This window comes from Musa acuminata, chromosome BXJ1-6 (genome assembly GCF_036884655.1).
Source record: "Musa acuminata AAA Group cultivar baxijiao chromosome BXJ1-6, Cavendish_Baxijiao_AAA, whole genome shotgun sequence".
In the NCBI taxonomy this organism is placed as follows: domain Eukaryota; kingdom Viridiplantae; phylum Streptophyta; class Magnoliopsida; order Zingiberales; family Musaceae; genus Musa; species Musa acuminata.
The window spans coordinates 4,995,523-5,018,979 of NC_088332.1; the positions used below are offsets into that span (position 1 = coordinate 4,995,523).

Below are 23,457 nucleotides of genomic sequence, written 5' to 3' on the forward strand. Positions count from 1 at the left end.
TTGGATGTTTTTACCATCTTCGAAAGAGAGAAGATTGACATAGGTGAAAGTGAGGCAAGCACCCAAAAGTTTAATGTCAATGTAACATTGTTCTGATAGGTAATTTTGGATAGTTGGCAGTCTTAATGTAGATATAAAACTTAGCAATATGCACTTCTTGAGTATGAGCTATTTGGTCATTTGAACATAATATTACTTCTGTATTTTGTTCTATAAGATAATTTGAGTTACATCATGTGAAAAAAGGCATACCTTTTATATCAATTAACTGGCAAAAATATAAATTGAGGGACTTTACTTTACTTTACATCATGATTAAATATTCAATATATCTTTTCGACTGTCCATAAGCAGTTCACTTTTATGATTTGAGGGCTGCAATTATGTCTCTTAAGATATGAAATGCTTCCTCTTCCTAGTGACATTTTTGCTGTATCTCAACAAAGGCATATACATGTATCAGGTGAATAAAGAAACACAGATGAAAACCAGCAGAAGAATCAGGAAGCTAGAAAGATTATTTGAAGACTTATTCATCCTTTTTTTTTCCCCTTGCACATGTGTATGTACAGTCAAACCCTGAAACTTCAGAGAGAGAGAAAGAGAGAGAGAGAGAGAGAGAGAGAGTTGTTTATGGGGCCAAAATGTACCTGAATCTGAATTCATATCTCAGAACTTGAATTGCCAGTGGAACAATCCTCCTGTCCATCTCAAGGCATTTAGCTGCTTCACTCCTCAACTCACTTGGTAGCTGCAAGCAGATCCAGTCCATTAGTGACCACACATCCTTGGCAAAATCAAGTAGGTACCAATCAAGCAGCTTAGGAATTGCCAACTTGTTTGGTGTGGATATACCAACAGCTGCTTGCAAATAATCCCTTTTGGCTGTTTCCAACTCATTCTCCACTTGTGCTGCTGTGTATACTCTCACCTTAACAAAAGACAATTACAAGTATCAGTAAACTCATGAACAGTAGAAGAGACTGAAACTGTTTCATTCCTAACATTGACATCCCCTCTTGTTTCAGATCACTGTTCATTAAACCAGATATGGAAGATCAAACTCACAGCAGGGGATGACCAACTGCCACATGAGAGAGCAAAGGTAACCAGAGGTTCCCACCACTCCAATCCAAAGATGCCTCCTATTGGCATGGCACCATTTTTTGGTTCTTTAGGAGAGACCTTTAGGCAAATTAAATGGGTCATTTTCAAATGGTTTACAAACAAGATTCCAAAAGTTTGAATAAGAGAAATCCTTACATTCTTCCAGTAATATGGAAACCTCAATATGATATGCTCTATGGTAATTGCACTGAGGAAGTGGCCACCCACATTTATCACTGCCTGAAATTAGAAAAAGCAATGGTGAAATTGCATACATAATATGTTCAACATAAATAGCTTCTCATAAACATACTGCATTCTTTATCTCTGAAAGAAAGTTAGAGATGAGGCAGAGAAGATCATACTTTTGTCATCAATGCAGCAATCATCTCAGGATTTGTCGGTATGCCTTGCTCAAGAAATGCCTAAGATCAAGAAATAAAACACAGAATTCAATCATAACAGAATGTAATTCCAGTGATTTCATGCAATTCATAGTTTGATTCGGATATAGAAGATTAGGTGGTAGACTAAACAGGGATTTGAGTTGACATCATACATTCATCATGCATGAGTTATAGATGTTGATCCAGAAAGCAAGCTTCTGCTGGTGTGTGAGCTCTGATAGGTCAACCGATTCAAGCTTTCTGAGTAAAACTCTGGAGTTGAGCAGATAGACTGTGATGAGAACCTCATACCACGTAAAAGCATAGTCAACCAAATTAAGAAGACACAGCTCACTTTAGCCTGCGCTTGAGAGATGCTGAAGCCGTAAGGTTCTGATGGTTCCAACTCACTTCAATCGATCGAAAGTTCTTATATGGACCGATGTCCCTTTTCCCGAATTCCGCACAGATACCATAAGGATCTTGGAAATCCGCCTTTACAGATCTTTCACAAGAAGCTGAAGTCGAAGGAGATGTCTCCATGCCATCTTCTATCTTCTTTGAACTCATCCGCAAGAAAATGTTCATCAGGCACTTCACGATATCCTCGGATAATTTGTTTGGAATCACTTCATCCGAAGCATAGTCTCTCTCTCTATCAGTCACTGCACATTCTGTCTAGATTGATGACCAAATTGCAATTAACAGATGCTCGAGGCTGACCGAATACTTCAGTTACTATATGCATGAGCTTTAGAAGTGGAGAAAGCAATTTACCTGTGCATCAGCATGCTTTACCGGAGATCTCTTGCTGTTCCTACTAAAGTTAGTGATCCATTGATTCTCTTTGCCTCGCTTTTCTTCATGAAAGGCTAAAGGAAATCTCTGTTTTTCCGGTGTGTTTTTTATGTTGGCAGAGTGGTCGAAGGACAGCCCAAATCGTTCCATGCCTGAAGGTTTGCTGGTTTTGGAGCATTCGAAGAGGCGACCATCCAAGCACAAATTTGATTCACCTTCCTTGGATTGCTTGGAGGATGAGATGCAGATAGCTTCCTGATAAAGGCCTTGCCGAAACTTCACTACCTGTTCTTCAAGACGAGCCACTTCTTCTTCCAAGACTGCTACTTCAGCCAGAAGCTCAAGTGTCTTAATGGGAACGAAAAGAACAACATAAATGGAACTTCTCAAGAAGCTCGACTGATTGGCTTAACATATGAAAGCAGAAGAGAAGCTACATGTGAAGGGAGATACGGAGGAAGTCGGGGAAGTGCGCCCGAGGGTCTGGTGAAAGCCCTCTCCAAAGCTCTGTGGATGTTCTCTTCTTGTCTAAGCTTCTTCATTAGCTTGTCAACCTAAGATTGGAAGAAGAAACTTAGCGCAACGCAAATTGATCGATACAGATTTAGTCGAATTAGAAGTGTATGAAGAAGAGCTGATACATCTTGTTGTAAAGCGATCTTCTTTTGTCTTCTAGACTGGCATCTACTGAATCCTTCCTTTCTGTTCCCCTGCAGCTCGGTCTTCTTCTCCTCCTCCATTTCCTTCACCAACAAAAGATTTATAAGAACAAGCACGTGGAATCAGATAACGGAAGTATTGATCCTGCTGGCTAAGATTTGAGTGAATCAAAGAAACAACTGTTCTTTCCACATCCGAGATGATTTCATTCCTCGAAGGAGAAGAAGTAACAGAAGAAAACGCAGAGCCCATGTCGAACTCTGATCCAAACCAAAACACAATCGAAGACGAATAAAATTCTCGAGAAAAACCAATCTTTATAGCAAAATCTCACAGCCGGCCTCAGAATCGAAATCCACGGCGCATCCGTACCGTGTGAATCAATGGCCTTAAAAGATCCCATTTTGGATTCAAAAAAGGAACGGAGAACTCTCGATTCAAGCAAAGGAGCCAACTTTCCGATGCAAACAGTAAGAGAATTCAAAGAGAACAGCAACCCGTCACAGATTGACTTCAAAGAAGACTACTTTATCGTGCGACGCTGTCCGGACTCTGGCATTCATCGCTCCCTCGTCTTCCACCTCTCTCCTCCTCCGCCGCTTACACCGACCGAAACCCTCCAAAGTCACTGAAAAGGAGCCGCGGCAGTGGAAAAGGCTGCAAAGCCGTGGCTCGCAACAAGCCAACACCGCTTCCCAGACACGACAGAACTATCAAAACAGCCAGCACAGCAGATACCAGAGCGACAGAACCAGCCAGCGAAGAGGGGTCAAAGAAGAGTCAAACTCGGGGATGCCATCTCACGCCAGCATCAGAGCGGGAAAATTGAATGTGAACCGGAAGAAAAAGAGGACACCATTAAATTAAGAGAAGAAGAAGAAGAAGAAAGAAGATAGGTGAGAAGCGCTTCGCCTCTCGCCTGCAAGCTTCGGTTCTTGAAGCTATATGGCGATAAGGGTTTCTCTAATGTGCTTTCTTACGCCCACCGCGACGCACCGGACCGAAAGAATGGATGCATGATAGTTACGATGGCAGCGCACTGTAGCGTGGGAGCGTGGGACCGCGCAGGTTAGGGTGGGTTTTGCCACGCGGTCATTATTAGTTAACGTGCAGCCACCAGCTTTTGCTTCGTATGCTATGAGATTCCTCACCAAAGCAAAAGCGTGAAAGAGGAAGAGAAAACCATGTCATTTACTTCAGATGTTAACACTGGTCTCTTGGCTTCTTCTTCTTCTTCTTCTGCTGTTGCTTTTGCTGGCTCTGTGGTCTTTTAGTCATGTATCCAAAGGGACAGATCACAGCGAGACATGAAAGTGGAAGAGAACATACAGTGCAACCCTTGTGGTGTGTATAATCTGATCTCTTGTCTCCATCTTCTTTTTCTCTCTTCCGTGATCTTCTAGGCATGGAGGCGAAGGGAAAGACAGAGACCACGAGTTTGAACAGGCACGCCATGCATGAAACCTCCCTTTCCACCACGTCCATTTCCAACTCTGAGCTCCAACTCCTACTACTATTCAAGTGACATGGATATTATAATACGTTGGGCACAAGCACCAACCTACAACTTGCCGTTGATATTGCATGCATGCAAGCCTGCCTTGGATGAACTTTGGGTTTTCCTACATCAAGGAATCAAGTGCAAAGTCAGATTTCATCTAATCTCATCATTGTTGGGGTTCTTTTAACATATCAAATATGGATCAAACAATTGTTTTATAGAATCAAAACCGAATAGATCCAAAATAATGGATTAAGAATGTTTCCATAAAACTTATTTAATCCACTATAATATGCATGAAATCCTACAATAATTGATAAACATATTAACACGAAAGCGTACCTTATGAATCCATTAGAGTATTTTCTGAATTGATCGGTGATTTGGTCTTCCAATTGCAGAGTACCTTTTGAACTTTAGATTTCTCCTTGACGGGTGAAGAGAAACTTCATTTGATACTGCAACCGGGGACCATAACCTTATTTATAGTCATAACTGATGAATCTACAATTATGATTGTATTCGTAATTGATGAATCTGCAATTATGCCTCAAGAGTTTCATATTGCTAACTTATCTCGTCATTAAGTTAGGAACATGATGGTATCCACACAATTAATTTTCATAACAATTATGTCACTTAGCTAAATAACTTTACTTTAATTGGATCACTTTAATTTTGGCTAATCAAAATAATGGCTTGACACATTTAATTATACATGTGTGACCCTTAAAATTCCAACAATCTCCCACTGAGTCACATATGTATCATTATAAATGTGTTATACTTTATGAGCTCAAAACTGTTGTCATTATTAAACAGGACATACAAAACAATCTCGTCCATTGGCCATATTAATATAGGACCAAAGCGATCTTCGCTATATCAATCATTGCTAAACCCATCAATGATCACTAATATTAACATAATAAAATGACATAGATCAATTATGAAATGTGTAGCATGAAAATTACATGAATGTGATCTGTACATGTCAATTTTCAACTGGTCCAACTTTATCTTTATGAGATCATTAATAACTTTAATAGCCATAATGTACAAAGTATAATAAACTAAAGCTTTATTTCTGATCAGAAAATGTCTATACAAATACATAATCTGGCATAGAACATACAACAAACATATGACAGGCTCCCACTAAACTGAAGTTTCCTCAAATTCTGATATACTCATATGAGCAGTATGCTCATAAAAAAACTTGAGTGGTACATCTTTTGTGAGAGGATTTGTCAATATAAAGTTTGTTCCTAAGCGTTCTATAGAAATTTATTTACTTTGTACCCTTTCTTTCACAACCATGTTTGGTTCCACATTTATGGATTCACGATAGGAAGCTATAGTATCAAGTAAATATAGATTGTCATAAGTCATAAGTGAACCAGTTCCAATCATATTTGAATTTAAAGACAAAGTAAACCGATTGTTTCCAAATGAACAAGAATAACCAGATTTGTCCAAATAAGAAACAGAAATTAAGTTCCGTCTAAATGACGGTACAATAAAAGTGTCTTTTAAATCCAAATAATATCCGGTACATAATAACAATCTAAATATTCCTATAGCTTCCACATCTACCGATTTTCCGTCCCCCACATAAATGCTTCTCTCAGCATTATTAGGCCTTCGGTAGCTTAGGCAACCTTGTATTGATACACTGATGTTAGTTGTTGCACCGGAGTCTAACCACCAAGTGTTTCTAGGTATTGAAGTTAAATTGATTTCTGAACAAACCAAAGTAAGGAATGTTCCCTTTTTAGCATGCCAAGCATGATATTTAGCACAGGCCTTCTTTAAATGCCCAGATTTCTTGCAAAAGAAACAAGTATCATCCTTATTTTGTTTCTTTTGTACTGGGTCCTTATCAGCCTCATTCTTTCCATATTTGTATTTTCTTTTCTTGCCCTTAAAGTTGGTTTCGTTTAAAACCAGTACTGAATTGAGGTTAGCAGATATTTTTATAAGAGAACCTAAATAAGAGAACAACAGATAATCAGAAATTATGCTCATATTTATTACCATAAACTTAAGTAAATTCAAATAATGATTTAACCCATCTCAAGATACCAAGTGCAACATTAATATATTGTCTTTGGACTTTAATATTAATTGCTAGTGGTAGTCTTGTTGTAATGATCAAATACTGATAATAAGGCATGTCAAATGAAAAACCCATCTTGGATTGATTTATCATTTACATGTATAACTTTATAATTATCACGTATTTACCATTACAAGTATGTATAAAATCCCAGTCATTAACCTTCCTTTGGGCCGGATAATTACCGCATGGATGTAAATACACACTACATTTAATATTTTCATGAGAAATGTTATATATGAGAGGTCACTTTGGCGACTTCATATATTAAATTACTCAATCTAATATTAAACAATCACTAATTGAATTTAGATCATATTAGTCAAATTGGCTTGATCTTAATTTGTTGACTAAAATATTTAAAGCAAGTAAATCATTCAATTTATGTCAACAAACAACTTTATTGAACCAATATTATGTTTAATACAACATAATATTGCAACAATATTATTAAACCAACATAATATTGCAACAATATCTAATTAATTAAATTCATATTAATTAGATAAAATCCAAAAAGAATTTAGGAAATTTATGCCTTATAATGCAAAAATGAATTTTTGCATATTGATGAATAGGAAAAGACACGAAGTGGAAAAGATAATCCAAAATTAAACTGATATTACATCATAAAAAGGCACTGAATTGAATGTGAAGCATGCTGTAGCATGATTACATAAAACCATAATCTTTTCCAACGATAATAGAACCAAATCACTTCAAAATAGCATGATTACATAAAACTATCATCTTTCCCAACGATGATAGAACCAAATTACTTTAAAATATTGATGAAAACATCATTAAAATTCATGAAAAAAAAGCTTAAATGTTCATCAATCATTGTAGGATGGCTTTGATACCACTTGTTGGGGTTCTTTTAACATATCATATATGGATCAAATAATTGTTTTATAGAATCAAAACCGAATAGATCCAAAATAATGAATTAAGAATGTTTCCATAAAACTTATTTAATCCACTATAATATGCATGAAATCCTACAATAATTGATAAACATATTAACACGGAAGCGTACCTGATGAATCCATTAGAGTATTTTCTGAATTGATCGGTGATTTGGTCTTCCAATTGCAGAGTACCTTTTGAACTTTAGATTTCTCCTTGACGGGTGAAGAGAAACTTCATTTGATACTGCAACCGGGGACCATAACCTTATTTATAGTCATAACTGATGAATCTACAATTATGATTGTATTCATAATTGATGAATCTGTAATTATGCCTCAAGAGTTTCATATTCCTAACTTATCTCATCATTAAGTTAGGAACATGATGGTATCCACACAATTAATTTTCATAACAATTATGTCCCTTAGCCAAATAATTTTACTTTAATTGGATCACTTTAATTTTGGCTAATCAAAATAATGACTTAACACATTTAATTATACATGTGTGACCCTTAAAATTCTAACAATCACGTCATTTGTTGTTGTCGTCATTGTTGATGATATTGAAGAGAAGGTTGCCTTCACATTCCTTCGATGTGGTTATCAAGAAAAAATTATTGAGAGTTACAATAGAAATGATAAAATAGATTGATAGGATCTTAGCATTGATCAAGACAGAAAACATCGATCAGACTTGAACCACATTGGAACATTCGATTGAGATCAGTAGCATATATCATAAAAAATTCTCTCACAATCGAATGCTAATTCATTGGTGCTGTAGTTCTTTCTACCTCAAGCTCAGAACACTTCCTACAGGCTGATGACAAGCTAGTTTTGCACCGATCATTTGATGTCAATGTGCAAGAGTGTTGCACTTCCACTTATTTCACCAACCACATTACCTGTTCATGATAGATCAGTCCTTCCCATTTGTTTCCCAAGTCCAAAAGGACACATGAACTTCGATCCGGACATATGTGATATCAAAAGCGGCTCATAGCCTTCATTTCGATAATTAACAATCAATTGGTTAATTATCAAAATTGAATTTAAATATTTTGACTAATAATTTAGGTTAAATAAAGTTAATTGGTTAATTATCATATCAAACTCGGATGGTAACATTTAATATTAGAGGGCTTGAGTAGAAAATGACTATCGTCGATGGAGATGACTTATTACAATGTGCGGTCACTATTGAACTACAATTCACGTAGACCATGTTAGGGTTAGATCTGGGCTATATTAGACCTTGACAATAACGTCAAACCCTTGAGTGAAAAAAACTATAATACTCTGATTAATCCCACATTGGAAATAGACAAATTTAAAGTTAACTTATAAAAGTTTGATGAATATATTATTATTAATCTTGGTTTAAACATTTTGATTAATAATTTAGGTCAAATGAACTTAATTAGCCTATTAGGCTCTTTGCAAAAAAGATAAAATTATATATGTAAACCTCTAGTAAATATTTTTTTATATTTAATCTTATAAATACATATATAGTGTTTTTTAATATATATATATATATATATATATTGTATATTGTCTAATCAAGATTTAGAAATTTAAGATGGTAAGAGAGATAATAATAAGAATTTAATCATTGTTCACCATTTTCTCTCCTCTCTTCTCATTCTTTTGTTTTTTTATTATGGATTTATGAGGGTTTTTAATATGCTATCAAAATAGGATTGATTTTGAAAGTTATTGAAGATAAAATCTTGAAAATACAAAAAAAAAAGGTAAGCTGGAATTATTCTTGAGTTTCTATTCAATATCATCCAACATCAATAATCAGACTATAAAATCATTTTTAAATTTCGAAGAATGATAAAAAAAAATACTTAATTTGAAGATAATTATCCTTCTTTTTAAAACTAAACACAAATATCGATATTTATATTATCATTTCTATTTTTTCCAAAAAATAAATAAAAGGGAATAAAAAAAGAAATATATATATTATAAATACGTGAGTCTTCACTTCTCGACGGTAATCTTTTAGCGGTCACCGAAGCGGACACATCCGTAATGTCGATATGCCTCTCTCCGAGCACGGGCTAAAAGGAACCCACGCCATCGACTCTCTGCTTTCCTGCCTTCGTCACCGACCCCGTTAGGGTTTCGCCCTTCACCCCACCCGGCGATCTCCGCCGTCCGCCACCGCGATGAACCACTCTGTCGGCTCTCACTGCGCGGTCTTCGTCGGGGGTCCGTCCATGGCCGCGCCCCGACCAAGTGTTCGGCTTTCTAGCAACCCGGATTGCTCAAGACCCTCCAATGGTACTATTTTGATCACAAATTCACAATCGCTAGTTTTCTATCAAACCGTGGTTTCTTGATTCTCCATGTTTGTGGATAAGTTTCATGCTTTGTTTGTCGGAGTATATCAAAGTATGAGATGTCAATTTTGGTATAGTTTGGGAGGCAATCATGTGGTTGTTTACTTCAACTTATGCTCAATTACCTATTGACACGTTGGTGTGTTATCTCATGTTTTCGCGTCCGCCCAAAAGTTTTTTTCTGGACTTGTTTTTTAGAGGCTATAATGCCATTATAGCTCGTCATTCTACATACTGTGTGGTAGATGCTTGTCTTAATAATTGGTTTAAACCTGCTGTCAACTTGAATACATTGTTCTATCTTGAATATCCCATATATCGATCATGCAAAGTCTTGAAATTCATGCTGGAGAAAATGAAGCACATGTTTTGCCTCTTTTTGTGGCTCATGAAGGCACTTCTTCTAAACAATTGCAGGGCTGAGGAGCCATGCGGGGAGACTAGTAAATTGTTCAAGAAGATATGCTGGCACTTTGGCAATCTTCATGGGGCCTCAGTTGGGGCACTTCAGCGGTACTTTGTCGGGCAGGACTAGTGGAGACAAATTTATCGGACACACGTCAGGAGGTGAAACAGCATTTACATCGTATGCATGGTCAGACAAACAGGTCAGTCAAAATTGATGGAGTAAAGTATCATAACTTTTGAAAGCATGGAATGACCTTAATTTTTTTAAAACATAGATTAAGAATGCTGCTTTAGGTCCTTAGACACATGGTTCGTGATGATGTTGAATTATCGGGTTCAGAATTCATTTCCTGTTTTAGGAGTTCTGTTACGTTCGTTTTATTTACTTTTTCATTAACATAGTGAAGTAAGAGCAAGAAAACTCTCGTACTACAAGACACCAGGAGTTTTACATGACCCTATCATTTCATAGACTTAAACATTTTGTCTCTGTACTTTGGTACGTATTTTACTTGGTACCTAATGATTGATCCAATGCCGCTTCACACTTTGTGTTCAGTTTGAGTTCTTTGCATTCGTTTTGGGGAATCAACTTGATTAGTATTGCTTCTCTGACTTTCTTAGTTATATATTGTGGTTAATGGAGAGTGTTATCTCTTTTTCACAATGATCTGAACTCTGAAGACAGGAGTCTGGAAAATGTTGTTGGTTAGCTAATTTTTTCTTACTTATCAAATATTCCATTGTCACTTGCCAACCATCAGGCTCTCTATTCTTGTGTATTATGTGGCGTACCTTTTTTTTCCATTCTTAACCTTTCTTAATTTGTTTTTTATGACTTAAGTGATCTACAATCATGATGTTTGAGTATGTTAATTTTGTCTTCGTGAAGGGTATCCTATTTATGTTGGTCTTATGACCCTCACACCTACTATTTCTATGATCAAGGATCATTTCTTTTTATGGTTATCTTTGGTCATGTTTGATGCTAAATTAACCATTTCTATTTGATTGTCTCTTGTTTCTATGTTTAATCATATAATATAAATGCTCATGTAATTTTGAAGGTCACAGTTCATATTTATGATAAAGGCATTGCAACTAATATATTCGATACAAATTATGAATATGATGAATGCCATGCGAAAAGATAGATGCTTAAACCTTGGCATTTTGGAGTTTGTAAGTGATGATGGATGAGTTCATACTAATTCTGATACATGGTCCAATCTATAATGTTCTCTTAATTTATATTTTTTTTACTTTGACCAATGATCTGATATACTTGTATCTTCTAGAGGCCAAGAATTTGTATCTTAGGTGGTGGATTTGGGGGCTTATACACAGCTCTAAGGTTGGAATCTCTTGTATGGACTGATGACAAGAAGCCTCAGGTAAATAGATAGTTATTCCTTTATAATGCCTAATTTACTACTGGTGTCTCACAGTGGCTACCTGTGCTTTCTAACTTTTACATATATTTGAAGAAAGTTACTACTTTAGTTCAAATCCAATGACTGTAATGTTAGTGCGTTTAACTAAATACGTAAAGATAAAATGATGCAATTTGCTACTTAGGTTTGAGTTTTATGTATTTGCAGTAGTTATGAATGTTCTTACCGAACACATTCATGATGATTATCTCTATTTATTGCACCTTTAACTACCCTTGAAGCCAATGCATGCTGATGAAGTCATTTCTAAATGCCATCAGAACTGTTCATCACATGAAGACTTTGGGACTCTTATCAAATCTTTGGTCTTTTTCCATATCAAAGATGTATTACTTTGTGACTGTTACACACTCAGTTCGGCTTCACTTTCATTCTCATGGAAGACAGAATAGGTTGGCAGATCATTTTTTTAAGAAATCTAACTATCTTTCTTCTTTAGGTCTTATTTTTTTTCCTAGCAAATTTGTATGAATAATGCCTTTTTGGTATTTTTGGTGTTATCCTATCCATCTTGACATTGAAGATTTAATATTGCATACTCTCATAGCAGATCATGCAACTACTCCTTTCCTTTTATTTTCTTGCATCCAATTTTACCAGCCCTCCTTATAGCTCAAAGTTTGTTCCATTTTAATCTTACTTTTGGCATCTGATGTTTTGTCCGTAATGCTAATGTTCTGTATTCTTCTGATATTCTATCTCTTAACAAAATTGTTACAGGTTCTTCTTGTAGACCAGTCCGGTAATGAAAATGTTCTTAGGCCTCCTTCTAGCTCGTAGTTTGTTCCATTTCAATCTTACTTTTGGCCTCTGTTGGTTTGTCCTTATTGTTAATGTTCTATACTTTGATATTGTAGCTCATAACCAAAATGTTACAGGTTGTTCTCGTTGACCAGTCTGATCGATTTGTTTTCAAACCGATGCTGTATGAACTACTGTCAGGAGGTATGAGAAGTTTGATCTAGATGACAACTTTTTAAATTTTATATTATATATAATATTATTCTTTCAGTGTCTATAATTTCTTATGGAGTGTTTACTACATGGCAGAAGTAGATGCATGGGAAGTAGCACCTTTATTTACAGACTTGCTGAAGAACACAAACATTGAATTTATCAAGGATAGAGTAAAGCTTTTAGACCCTTCTGATCACTTAACAAAGGAACCTGGAAGTACATGCTCTGGAGGAACTGTTCATCTTGAAAGTGGAATCATCATAGAATATGATTGGTAAAGTTATTTCATTGCCTGCAAAACTTGTTTTATCATAGAATATGATTGGTGCATGCTCTGGAGGAACTGTTCTTGAAAGTGGAATCCTCATAGAATTTGATTGGTAAAGTTATTTCAATGCCTGCAAAACTTGTTTTATCATAGATTTTCTTTCCTCTCAAACAAAATAAGAGAAATATTAATCTTTTTTAAATTCTTTCAGCTACCCTTTTAGCTCACTCTAGATGCTCATTTGATATTAAATTATTTTCTTTGCACATACATCACTGATCATCAACAAGTTTTGAATATCTAATTAACCAAATTTAATCTTGTTAATATGTGATCCTGTATTTGTTTCTTTTAAACTTTAATGCACCAAGTATCACAAAACTACTCTGTCTAGCAAACTGTGATAATTCAACATCGACACTAGAATATAATTGGGAAATTTTATAACAAGAATAATATGAGAAGCATCCATATGCAGGTGTTATTCTTTTGAGATAAGTAAAAACTGACATCTGTACCAGTTTATTTGGATATTCTCTCTAATTGCGATAGTTGCTTGCCACTTTAAATGATCCACTGATGTGGCATTCCTTTTCTATGTTTTTGCGTATGTCACCCTATCTATCCTATGTTGCTGATTTTGCATTTCCTACAACTGGGCAGCCCAGGCTGGTCCTAGCTTTAGGAGCTGAAGCTAAACTGGATGTCGTTCCTGGATCTGCTGAATATGCCTTGCCTTTCTCAACCTTGGAGGATGCTTGTGTAAGTATCCAGAGTATTCATGCCTCTTAATTTATTATATATGGCTTTCCCTATTTTGGTCACTTTCTCTAGATGATTTTTCTGTAATGTGTTCTTTAATTATAATAGATTATTTTTAGGCCTTTCTTAGTTATAGCAAGAACAAGCTTTTCCTAAGAAGATTCCAAGAACTTGTTTTGATTGCATCCCCCAATTGTAGCAGCTAAATTATGCTTGACTGGGATATAGACAACAATAATTTTCTGATGTCCCAAATTAAACTCATCAAATTTCATAAGAACTGCTGATAGTATGACTTCTTTGCATATATAATGTGAAAACATACATGACTTAAAGGTATTTTTATTTGCCAATGCATCAGAAACTGTCTGCTCGTTGTGTATATGTATATATGTACACATCTATAGTCTTCAATGTTTGCATCCGTCACTGTTTTGTAAATTCTTCTCTTGCAATGGTGCAGAGAGTCGACAAAAAATTGAAGGTTTTGGAGAGAGAGAGGTTCGGGAAGGATTCCTCTCCCATTCGTGTGGCTATTGTTGGCTGTGGCTACTCAGGGGTGGAGTTAGCTGCTACTATCTCTGAAAGATTACAGAATAATGGGATAGTTCAAGCAATCAATGTTGAAACTACTATATGTCCTAATGCCCCATCTGGAAATAGAGAGGCTGCACTTAAAGTAAGAATTCTTCTTTAACTTTTTATCTTTTGTATCTCACTTATGTTATTGTAAGTTTTTTTTTTTTGGGTACCATATTCTGCTTCCACTCAGTTTTCAGGTTATTGGCTAGATTTACCTGCCATTTATCATGCTGTTAAGCTTAAAAGTGTGGAACACACTAAAGTGGTTAGAATTGTAAGCTTAAGGGTCGCTATAAAGTACTAAAGTCCATACAATCAAAACTATCTTAAATTACTGCAATGCATTACCTTCTAAAATGCTAGGGAAGTCCTTACTGATGTTGCAATTCACAATAATATCACACTATGTTAGCATTCATCTAGTGGTTGTTTTTATTCCACAATAATATCACACGATGTTGCAATTCACAATCAAAACTATCTTTATTTATTTCCTTCTCTTTCCATGCATTTCTATAGTGGGCATCAAGATTCTAAATATAACATGAGAGGATTATCTAGAGGGTTAAATTTTCATTGTAGTTGCATGTATGTGATGTAAAATTTGGTTGTAAGGCAATTATAATGTGAAAATGGAAAAAGATAAAATCCTTTCTGCCAGATAATTGCGAGCATACACATCATCTATCAACTTTACTTAAAGGGATAACCATGATATTTGTAGGTCTACATAAAAGAACAATGACTGTGTGCATACTATTCTTTTAAATGTTGCAATTGAATGATAGTTAATATAAACAAACGCAAATGCACGATTGTACAATAACCTCTTGTAACATCTGTCTATTTGATCAGGTTCTTCAATCTCGGAACGTTCAGCTGTTCTTGGGATATTTCGTCAGCTGCATAAAGAAGATTTCAGGTTCTGAAGATTCGGCCAAGGTGATTGGGATTGAAGAAGAAATGGGTACTGATACTGCAACGTGTGGAAAGAAAATAATTTTGGAACTTCAACCTGCACAAAGGGGCCTTCAGAGTCAAGTTCTTGAAGCTGATTTGGTGTTATGGACAGTAGGATCTAAGCCTCTGCTTCCTCAGGTGGATCCATCAGATTATTATAACATGATTCCACTGAATGGTAGAGGGCAAGCTGAGACAGATGAAACTCTCCGCGTAAGAGGACATCCAAGAATATTTGCAATTGGTGATTCATCGGCTCTGAGAGATTCCTCTGGCAGGATACTCCCTGCAACTGCACAAGTACACCCATTTATTGTTTGCATGCATCATGTATACTAATCCATGAGCTAACTACACTTGCTGCAATTGATTCTTAGGTTGCTTTTCAGCAAGCAGATTTTGCTGGTTGGAATCTTTGGGCGGCAATCAATGACCGACCTCTATTACCCTTCAGGTTAGTAACTGTTAGGTCTTTCTTTGCTGGCAAAGCATGGTTGATATTGTAAAAGGGATCACAACAGTACAATACAAACTTGTTTTTGATGATTAGCTATTTAAGCTCCGAAACTCTGATGAATAGAACTTAATCCATTTTCAGGTTAAATATGCAAAGAATCACCTCCTATTTTAGCTTCTGTTATGTAACATATGTAATAGGCAAGCCTAGTGCTATTCAACAAATATGTAACATTTGTCCATATTGATGTTACCTTTCAATTAGCTCTAACAAAAAGTGATTTGCAATGTAGAAGAAAGTAGTTCCGTTGAATGCAACTTTCAGCTCAAGATAGCACTTAATGTTTCATCTGTCATGAAAATGAATACATTGAGTTAGTTTTGTTCTTGCTAAAACAAAGGGCGTAAATGATTGTTTTGTTCTCAGCAAAGCATATGATTAGTTAGTGGTTTAAAGCTTTCCCCTTTTCTGGTAGCTGAATCCAGCTTTTCTTCTGATTTGTTGGATCAGTTTTAATAAAATTATACTGGGACTGATAGAAGATTCATGGTCCAAAGGATTTACATGGTTCATGCAAATTTTCATCTTAGGTTCCAAAATCTTGGTGAGATGATGACTCTCGGAATGAGTGATGCTGCCATCACACCCAGTTTCATCGAGGGACTCACCTTGGAGGGTCCCGTTGGGCATGCTGGTATGTGTTCATGCTGACCTGCTTCTTTGCTCGTTGCATGATCAGTGAATCCAATTCGGTCTTCGTGTGGCTTTTACATTGCAGCGAGGAAGATAGCATACCTGTTCAGATTGCCCACGGACGAACACCGGCTCAAGGTAGGCATGAGTTGGCTTGCCAAGTCTGCTGTTGATTCGGTTGCTTTGTTCCAGACCACCATTACCAAAGTCATTACAGGTTCATAGATTCTTACTTTTTCTTAGAGTTTTGCTGTATCTTTTTCATGAAATAAACAACTATATGCTTGTGCATCTTGTCTGTGTTATTAATTAATTGCACTCCTATTTCTTGCCATCAAAACAAGTTTTTGCTTGATAATTCATCCTATATTTTGGTGGTGGAACAAAATCATAGACAGTCGTTTATGAATTATGTCATTCAGCTGCATGAGCAAAAGAAATGTTTTTAGATTGTCATTCAGCTGGCCGGCCGGCCGGAATAAAGAGTATCAAATGCTTCCCGTGAAGATGACACTCTTACCAACCGAGTAATTTCCCGAGTTGATGAGTGTTATTTCTCGTGACCGCCGATGGTGACTCAATACGATCTCATATATGGATCGAGAAAAGGTGGGAGGACATCTTCATGTCTGATGAGATCACTTTGAGACTCGTGGCGATTGTGGAATTTTTCCCGTCGATCGGATCGATGGATCAAAACTATGATTGGGTCAAACATTTCAACCTCAGGAGTTATATATTATTGATCGACTTGTCTAAAGTATCAAACGCAAGAAGATCCACGGCATTCGATTTTATGATGTCTAGAACCGTTGGAATCACGGTTTATTGATGGCTCCAGGTGGGCTGTCATCCGTCCGTCCATTTCTGAACTCATGGTTCCGATCAATCGGAAGTGAGGAAAGAAACCACGGTCTGCATCATGCTCACCGCTTTCGCGCTCTTGGGATCACGGATATGGAACACATGCTGCTCCCCCTCCGCCTCCATCAGCCGCGCCTCCCCTTCCCACCCGCTCCGCTCCAGCGCCTCGTAGTACGCCCGCCCCCTCTCCCGCAGTATGTCCTCCTCCGCCACCATCACCAGCACCCGCCGGCACGGCAGCCCCGCCATGCTCGTTGCCCCCTCCGCCAGCGGGTTCAGCCGCGGGTCGTCCGGCCCCACCGTTCCCGGGCACACCAACGTCCAGATTTTCTCCGGCCCCGCCCTCGTCTCCGGATCCCGGCTTTCCGACCCCAGCGGCTCCGCCCCCCAGAAGTACGGGTGGATCAGCAGCAGCCCCTTGATCGTGGCTGCACCGCCCAACCCCTCCGCCGCCACCCGCAGCGCCACCTGATGCACGATGTTGGCGCCCGCGCTGTCCCCTGCCAGGAACACCCGCCCCAGGTCCCCGCGCTCCGCGAGCCACTCCTCCGCCGGAGGCCGCGACGCAACCCACTGGAGTGCCGCCCACGAGTCGTCGTACGCGGCCGGGAGAGGGTGCTCCGGCGCGCGGCGGTAGTCCACGGACACGGCCACCACGCCGGCCGCGGCCACGAGGGAGTTGAGGTAGTTGTGGTACGTCGGGGAGAAGGCGGTCTCGATGACGAAGCCACCGCCATGGTAGTAGACAAGGACTGGGAGTTTCCTGTCCGGTGGGCTACCGGCGAGGTCCGGGAGGTAGAGGCGGGCCACCAGGTTGGTGGCCGGGTCGATGAGGACGTCCTTGGAGACGACGCCGGTGGCGGGGTCGAGCCCTGCGGGGAGTACTTCGTTGCCGAGGAGGCGTTCGACGCGGCCGCTCTTGAAGATGCGAACGAAAGGTGGCGCATCGAGCACGACTTCGGCATCGGCGTCCATGGTTGCGAACTCTCGCGGCCGGAATGGTGGTGAGAGAGGCTTATAAAAAGGTGGAGTGCAAGCCTTCGCCAATGCTTTAATAGAAATAAATTAATCAGATCGTTTGAATTTTCAATAGGTTGAAGTATTCTCAAATTTATAAAAATAATTATAATAAAAATATATATATATTTATTTTTTATAAGTAAATATTATATTCATTTCTCTCATTCTCTTATAGTTCTCTTTTATTATTTTTTAAAAAAATTATTATATGTTTTTTTTTATATTTTTAAGGTAATATGTATTTTTAAAATCATATTTTCTAAAAATTTATTAGGTTTACAATTCGATCAATTGGATTCGATTTGGATAAATCTTTAACGAAAACTTAGTACATCATTTCATATAAGATAAAAAAAAAAAATATTTAATTTAAAAATTGAGAGAGAATCTATTCCAATTGGAAACTTGATATATTTAATTATATCAAATCCGATTCAATCGATTAAAAATATCTGAACTTGATTTAAGGAGATGAAGAAGACAGGAGAGAAGAGACCCAAAAAAATCAGATTGACTAATATGACGCATGCGATGACGGATTGAGTTGAGTCCATTAAACTTGCGGTGCATGCGATTTCAAAGGGCGAGAGAGAGAGAGTCAAAAGAAGTGGATTCGATTGGAAGAACCACTACCGACTCTATCAACGTTATCGACGTCAAGCTGAAGTTTCAATGCATGAGATGAAGTTGGTAATATTATAGGAATGGGACGGAACATAAAGTCCTCCTTGATTTGTTGTTTTCGATGGCAATTAGTTCTCAAACCAAGACGTTCTTTTATGTCTTGGTCTTATCAATGAAAGGGCGGTCACCCTTTGCAATACACTCCATTAAACCTAGCAATATAATGATGCATACAACATCACTTTCAACCTAATTAACAACTGTGGGGGTGATTTCCAAGCAAAAGTCCTCTTTTTGGATTTTTTTAATAATTAGTGTCCTTTAGCCTTTTTTTTCCAACATTGTCTATTTTTTCAACTATGGGGATAACGATGACAATGTTAAAACCTATCGAAAGCGAAAACGATGAAGACATTTTGTGTGTGTAGCCTCTCTTAGTAGGCTCTTTTCATCGATTAATTATAATTAATTTGTCGATGCTTAACCAAAATAAAAAAAAGAAAAAGTAATAGATGCAAATATCATGATAAAAGAACTCAAGGATAAATTTACAGCCGAATTCAATTCTCAAGTAAAGTACTTCACGTAAAGCATGATTAATCGAATATTTTTTTTATGTCTGTCGCTTAAATCAATGAAGTTATCGATGTGGAGAGTACAAGATCAGAACATATATCGTAGTCGAGGAACCTTCTATTTATAATTTATAATAAATGAATCAATATAATTTATATTGATTAAGAAAATATTTCTAAAATCATTATAAATTCGAAGAATATTTTCTATTATGATAGATGCTTATGTGACTGACACGTCTTACTTGAGCAATTTTACAAACATATTATTCTCGGCTACAATTGTTTGTATGTAGCAGAGACGATTACAAACATATGTTGACATGAAAATTTTCATGATGGCAAGTAAATAAATATAAATGAATGGACAATAGAGTTGTTTAACTTAAGTCCAAAGAACCAAATACTTTAACAAGCAAAGAGAACAAAAGGGTATCACTAATCTCAAGATTGGAACATCAAACTAACATCATCTAAAATTTTGAATTAATTATAAATTAGCTATTCATAACATTCTTATACCTATATTTTAAAAAATTATATTCACATCTCTATAATTAGAAAAGTAAAACATCTAAATCTATTTACTATAACGTTGTTGGTTTTAACAACTAAAATATTAAAACAAAGAATAATAATAATTTTAATATTTCGATTGGTAGTAGCAAACGACAATATAGCTAGGGACCACGAGTGATTGTTGTTGATGAAAAAAGTAACGACGAGAGGTAACAGTCGCTATATATTTACGTCGACGTGAATGCAATTACCGAATGACCTTTTCACCGTCTTCTATCTATATTAATATCGACATAATTACAAAGTGATCCTCACCTCTTATCGTCGCTCTTCTCATCCATAACAATCACCCGTAACTCCCAACGACACCATCATTTGTCACCATCGACGACGTCTATCATTATCAACTGAAATATTAAAAATATATTTTTATAATTTATTTTTTTATTTTTATTGGTAAAACCGATATTGGATGTCACTATATTTTTTTTAAATATAAAGAGACTTGTACTTGAATTCTGCATTGAGGGACATGCTTGTCATAATATACAGGTTGGATGATCAACCCAAAGCTGCACTTATCACGTTAAACTCAGTACAATATAATCATACATCTGCATTTGCTGTCTCAGATCTACTATTATGGCCTCAAGCAGTAATTTAGATGACCAAAAGGAGGCAAACAATCCACCCAAGCATCACTAACCACTTTATACTGAATCAGCACAAAAGAATCCAACCTTTTGTCAGTGTTTCAGATCTGTTGTGGTCTGATTCAGTGATTGAGATGACCAAAAGAATGTGGATAGAACATGAGCATCTTTCTGAAAGTAGTTATTACTTTTGTTCATTTTGTAATGGAGATCAAACCCTCCACTACTTTTTTTCCACCGCACAGATTCATGCTCACAATCATCATCATCATCTCAACACTTAAAGCAATAGCTCAGGACAATTATTCCAGTGCCAGCATACATGCACATGCTAAGCATCACAATTAGACATCAAATTAAACTCACAATTATTCCCCACCTCAACATTAGGCATATGACAGTCCAAGGAAAAGAACAAATAAGAAGTCAAGCTCCCACAAAAAACATTAGGAACCACAACCATCAATTATTCCAATAATGTAATCAAATAAGACATCTCACAATAATGTTCTTGTATATTGCAAGCACCAACACTCAAACAGGCCACATCTCCATATTATGCACAACAATTAAGACGAGAATCATGAAATAAGAGATAGCAGTAAGCTCAGAGATCAGCACTCTCAGTTGGCCTCTCTTCCCCACAAGACACAGCTCCCTTACCTTTCTCCCTGCCAGGCCACATCTCTGGCTACAACAGACTTCACCTTGGGAGGCCAATGTCATCCTCTCTTAACCTCACCAGTAGCAGCAGTAACAGGATATACAACCTCTTTTTCATTTTAAAGCACCAATATTCTTGCATATAATCCCTTCTGTATGGTGGAATATGCTTGTTCTGATAGACAGAGAAGTTCTTCCCCAAATGAGCATGAACAAATAATACACCAACATCACACTGTTGAAAGAAAGCTCAAATAGAACAAGAGCAATTCTACTCACAGTGGATATGCCTAAAGCTTATTTTCTTAAAACTAATTTAACATACAATTAGGGCCTTAAAAGCATTACAACAGTGAATTCACTTGCTCGATTTGTAATCAGATATACCTTTTACCACATTTTCCAGACACCAGATTCATGCATTTCCAGTAGTTTTTCCAGGGAACAGATTCATCATGCACAGAGCAGCAAAAGATGCTAGTCAAGGCAAAATACAGACAACTTATAAGCAAGGTTATGCACCACAATGCTACCACATTCCATCCCCAATAGAGATGTACACACTAAGCATCACAAAAGGCAATCCATCTCAAATTCACAGTAATTTCCTAATTCAAACACAAACACTGTCACAGTAACAGGAGAAGTAAAAATATTAGAAAGTAAAGAACTCCCAGGAAAGATAGAAACAGTAGAGATCTGAAAGATGCACCACAATCATCAGTTTTAGTCAGTCATTTTCGGTAGCACAGTCGACTAAGACATCTCAGCATAATGTACACGCAGATTCCAAGCACCACCACCCCGACAGGCTCCATCTCTAAATTACTCACAACAATTAAGACAAGAAACAAAAAAGAAGAACGGCAATAAGTTTAGACATCAGCATTAGAAGTTGACCTCCCCGGTTTGCTCCACTCATGCCGCCTCCGTCACTAGCGAAGGCTTCACCTTGGGAGGCCGACCCCGGCCTCTCTTGACTACACCACCGGCTGCAGCGGCGGCGGCAGCGGGAGCGGCAGTCACTGACACAGCAGGCCGTGCAACCTTCGGCGGCCGGCCGCGGGGCCGGGGGAGCCCGGCCGTGGCCTTGGCGACGGCCGCGGCGAGGGGATCTTTAGGCTTGGGGGGCCGCCCGCGGGGTCGGGGCGAGGGGAGGTCGGCGACGGGTGGCAGCGCCGGCTTAGGCTTCGGCGGCCGGCCGCGGCCACGCTTCGGGGGCGCGTCGGCACCGGGCCTGATGTAGTTGTTCTTGACGAACAGCAGCTCGCCGCTCTCCTTCATGCGGGCCAGGTGCGCCGTGAGCAGCGACGAGTGGGCCGGCGGCAGCTCCCCGTACTTTGACTCCATGTACTTCGAGATGGCCGACTTGTTCGACCCGTTCTTGTCGTTCAACGCCTCGATCGCCTCCGTTATCATCTGCAGCTCGCACACAAACCAACACATCAACTCAAGATTCATGATAAGGACACCATCTTGAGAGAGAGAGAGAGAGAGAGAGAGAGAGGAAAGATCTCAACACACCTCAGGGTATGTTTTGCTAGCTTCCTCATCGGCAGCAGCCATGGAGAGTGTGATTTCAGCTGGAGGATTTGGGGTTGGGGAATAGGTTGCTGATTGGGGATATCGATCGCAGGATCGAGAGGGCTTTTAATGGAGGAGAAAGAGAAGGGAAAGAACAGAAAAGATTAAAAAAATTGGCTGAAAATAAAAGAAATAAAAGGGAAGACGGTGATAAGAGATGGGAAAAGGAAAGGAAGACGGGAGATGTGCTCGTTCGGGAGAGCCCATGGACGGTCCGGATGTCAGGAGACGGTCAGGATCGAAGCATGACGAGTGCCGCGAATTGACGTCTCGCGGATCGGTGACGTGGTGCGGAGTAGGGCCGTCCCCGTCATATCTGGGTTTTCCTTGTACTTGCACGCTTCACCAAGCTGAGCTGGCATTGGGCCGGTCGGATCTCGGTTCCACCCATCCATCCCGGATCCGACCCGGGCCTAATTAACGGGTCCTGTCATTAACGTAATTTATTATTCATAATTAGATAAAAATAAGTTTCCCTAAAACAGATGGACATGACTTCATTTAGTCATTTTATAGCCTATCGATTTTAATAGACAACTTCATTTAATAGCAAAACTACATAATTTTTGTATGAT

The 23,457-nt window shown here is 38.1% G+C and overlaps 4 protein-coding genes across 6 annotated transcripts; 1 reads left to right on the top strand and 3 right to left on the bottom strand.

The window, feature by feature from the left end:
- Positions 1-11: 11 nt before the first annotated feature.
- LOC103986927 (uncharacterized) lies at positions 12-3,819 on the bottom strand. 2 transcript variants are annotated; one of them, XM_065186263.1, is made up of 11 exons: positions 3,479-3,819; positions 2,933-3,034; positions 2,729-2,845; positions 2,271-2,639; positions 1,849-2,171; positions 1,667-1,766; positions 1,473-1,532; positions 1,264-1,347; positions 1,069-1,185; positions 856-931; positions 627-751 (listed from the first exon to the last, which is right to left on the bottom strand). In XM_065186263.1, the coding sequence occupies exons 1-11, from the start codon at positions 3,512-3,514 to the stop codon at positions 741-743; spliced, it is 1,395 nt and encodes a 464-aa protein (XP_065042335.1). In that variant the 5' UTR covers positions 3,515-3,819; the 3' UTR covers positions 627-740. The 2 variants fall into 2 exon arrangements, with proteins under 2 accessions (XP_009403352.3, XP_065042335.1); XM_009405077.3 differs by having other exon boundaries at positions 12-931.
- Positions 3,820-9,498: 5,679 nt separating this feature from the next.
- On the top strand, positions 9,499-16,797 carry LOC135675767 (alternative NAD(P)H-ubiquinone oxidoreductase C1, chloroplastic/mitochondrial-like). Its single transcript, XM_065186264.1, has 11 exons — positions 9,499-9,780; positions 10,257-10,447; positions 11,546-11,641; positions 12,580-12,646; positions 12,752-12,932; positions 13,595-13,688; positions 14,152-14,367; positions 15,126-15,530; positions 15,608-15,684; positions 16,278-16,381; positions 16,466-16,797. Exons 1-11 carry the CDS (start codon positions 9,666-9,668, stop codon positions 16,603-16,605), a joined length of 1,686 nt encoding a protein of 561 aa, XP_065042336.1. The 5' UTR covers positions 9,499-9,665; the 3' UTR covers positions 16,606-16,797.
- Positions 16,798-17,085: 288 nt separating this feature from the next.
- LOC103986929 (tuliposide A-converting enzyme 1, chloroplastic-like) lies at positions 17,086-18,281 on the bottom strand. Its single transcript, XM_009405079.3, has one exon. It carries the CDS (start codon positions 18,217-18,219, stop codon positions 17,266-17,268), a length of 954 nt encoding a protein of 317 aa, XP_009403354.2. The 5' UTR covers positions 18,220-18,281; the 3' UTR covers positions 17,086-17,265.
- A 3,587-nt stretch (positions 18,282-21,868) lies between these two features.
- Positions 21,869-23,029, bottom strand: LOC103986930 (HMG-Y-related protein A). 2 transcript variants are annotated; one of them, XM_009405081.3, is made up of 3 exons: positions 22,823-23,029; positions 22,199-22,717; positions 21,869-22,118 (listed from the first exon to the last, which is right to left on the bottom strand). In XM_009405081.3, the coding sequence occupies exons 1-2, from the start codon at positions 22,862-22,864 to the stop codon at positions 22,217-22,219; spliced, it is 543 nt and encodes a 180-aa protein (XP_009403356.2). In that variant the 5' UTR covers positions 22,865-23,029; the 3' UTR covers positions 21,869-22,118; positions 22,199-22,216. The 2 variants fall into 2 exon arrangements, with proteins under 2 accessions (XP_009403356.2, XP_009403355.2); XM_009405080.3 differs by having other exon boundaries at positions 21,869-22,717.
- Between the last annotated feature and the right edge of the window lie 428 nt (positions 23,030-23,457).

Coding starts and splice junctions, on each gene's coding strand:
- LOC103986927 (XM_009405077.3), bottom strand. CDS start 3,514: ATGAATGCCAGAGTCCGGACAGCGTCGCACGATAAA. Junction 1,767..1,848: donor TCTCTCAAGCGCAGGCTAAA/GTGAGCTGTGTC, acceptor GCTCAACTCCAG/AGTTTTACTCAGAAAGCTTG. Junction 1,533..1,666: donor ATAACTCATGCATGATGAAT/GTATGATGTCAA, acceptor TCTTGATCTTAG/GCATTTCTTGAGCAAGGCAT.
- LOC135675767 (XM_065186264.1), top strand. CDS start 9,666: ATGAACCACTCTGTCGGCTCTCACTGCGCGGTCTTCGTCGGGGGTCCG. Junction 15,685..16,277: donor CGACCTCTATTACCCTTCAG/GTTAGTAACTGT, acceptor TTTTCATCTTAG/GTTCCAAAATCTTGGTGAGA. Junction 16,382..16,465: donor GGGTCCCGTTGGGCATGCTG/GTATGTGTTCAT, acceptor TTTACATTGCAG/CGAGGAAGATAGCATACCTG.
- LOC103986929 (XM_009405079.3), bottom strand. CDS start 18,219: ATGGACGCCGATGCCGAAGTCGTGCTCGATGCGCCACCTTTCGTTCGC.
- LOC103986930 (XM_009405081.3), bottom strand. CDS start 22,864: ATGGCTGCTGCCGATGAGGAAGCTAGCAAAACATACCCTGAG. Junction 22,718..22,822: donor CTAGCAAAACATACCCTGAG/GTGTGTTGAGAT, acceptor TGCGAGCTGCAG/ATGATAACGGAGGCGATCGA.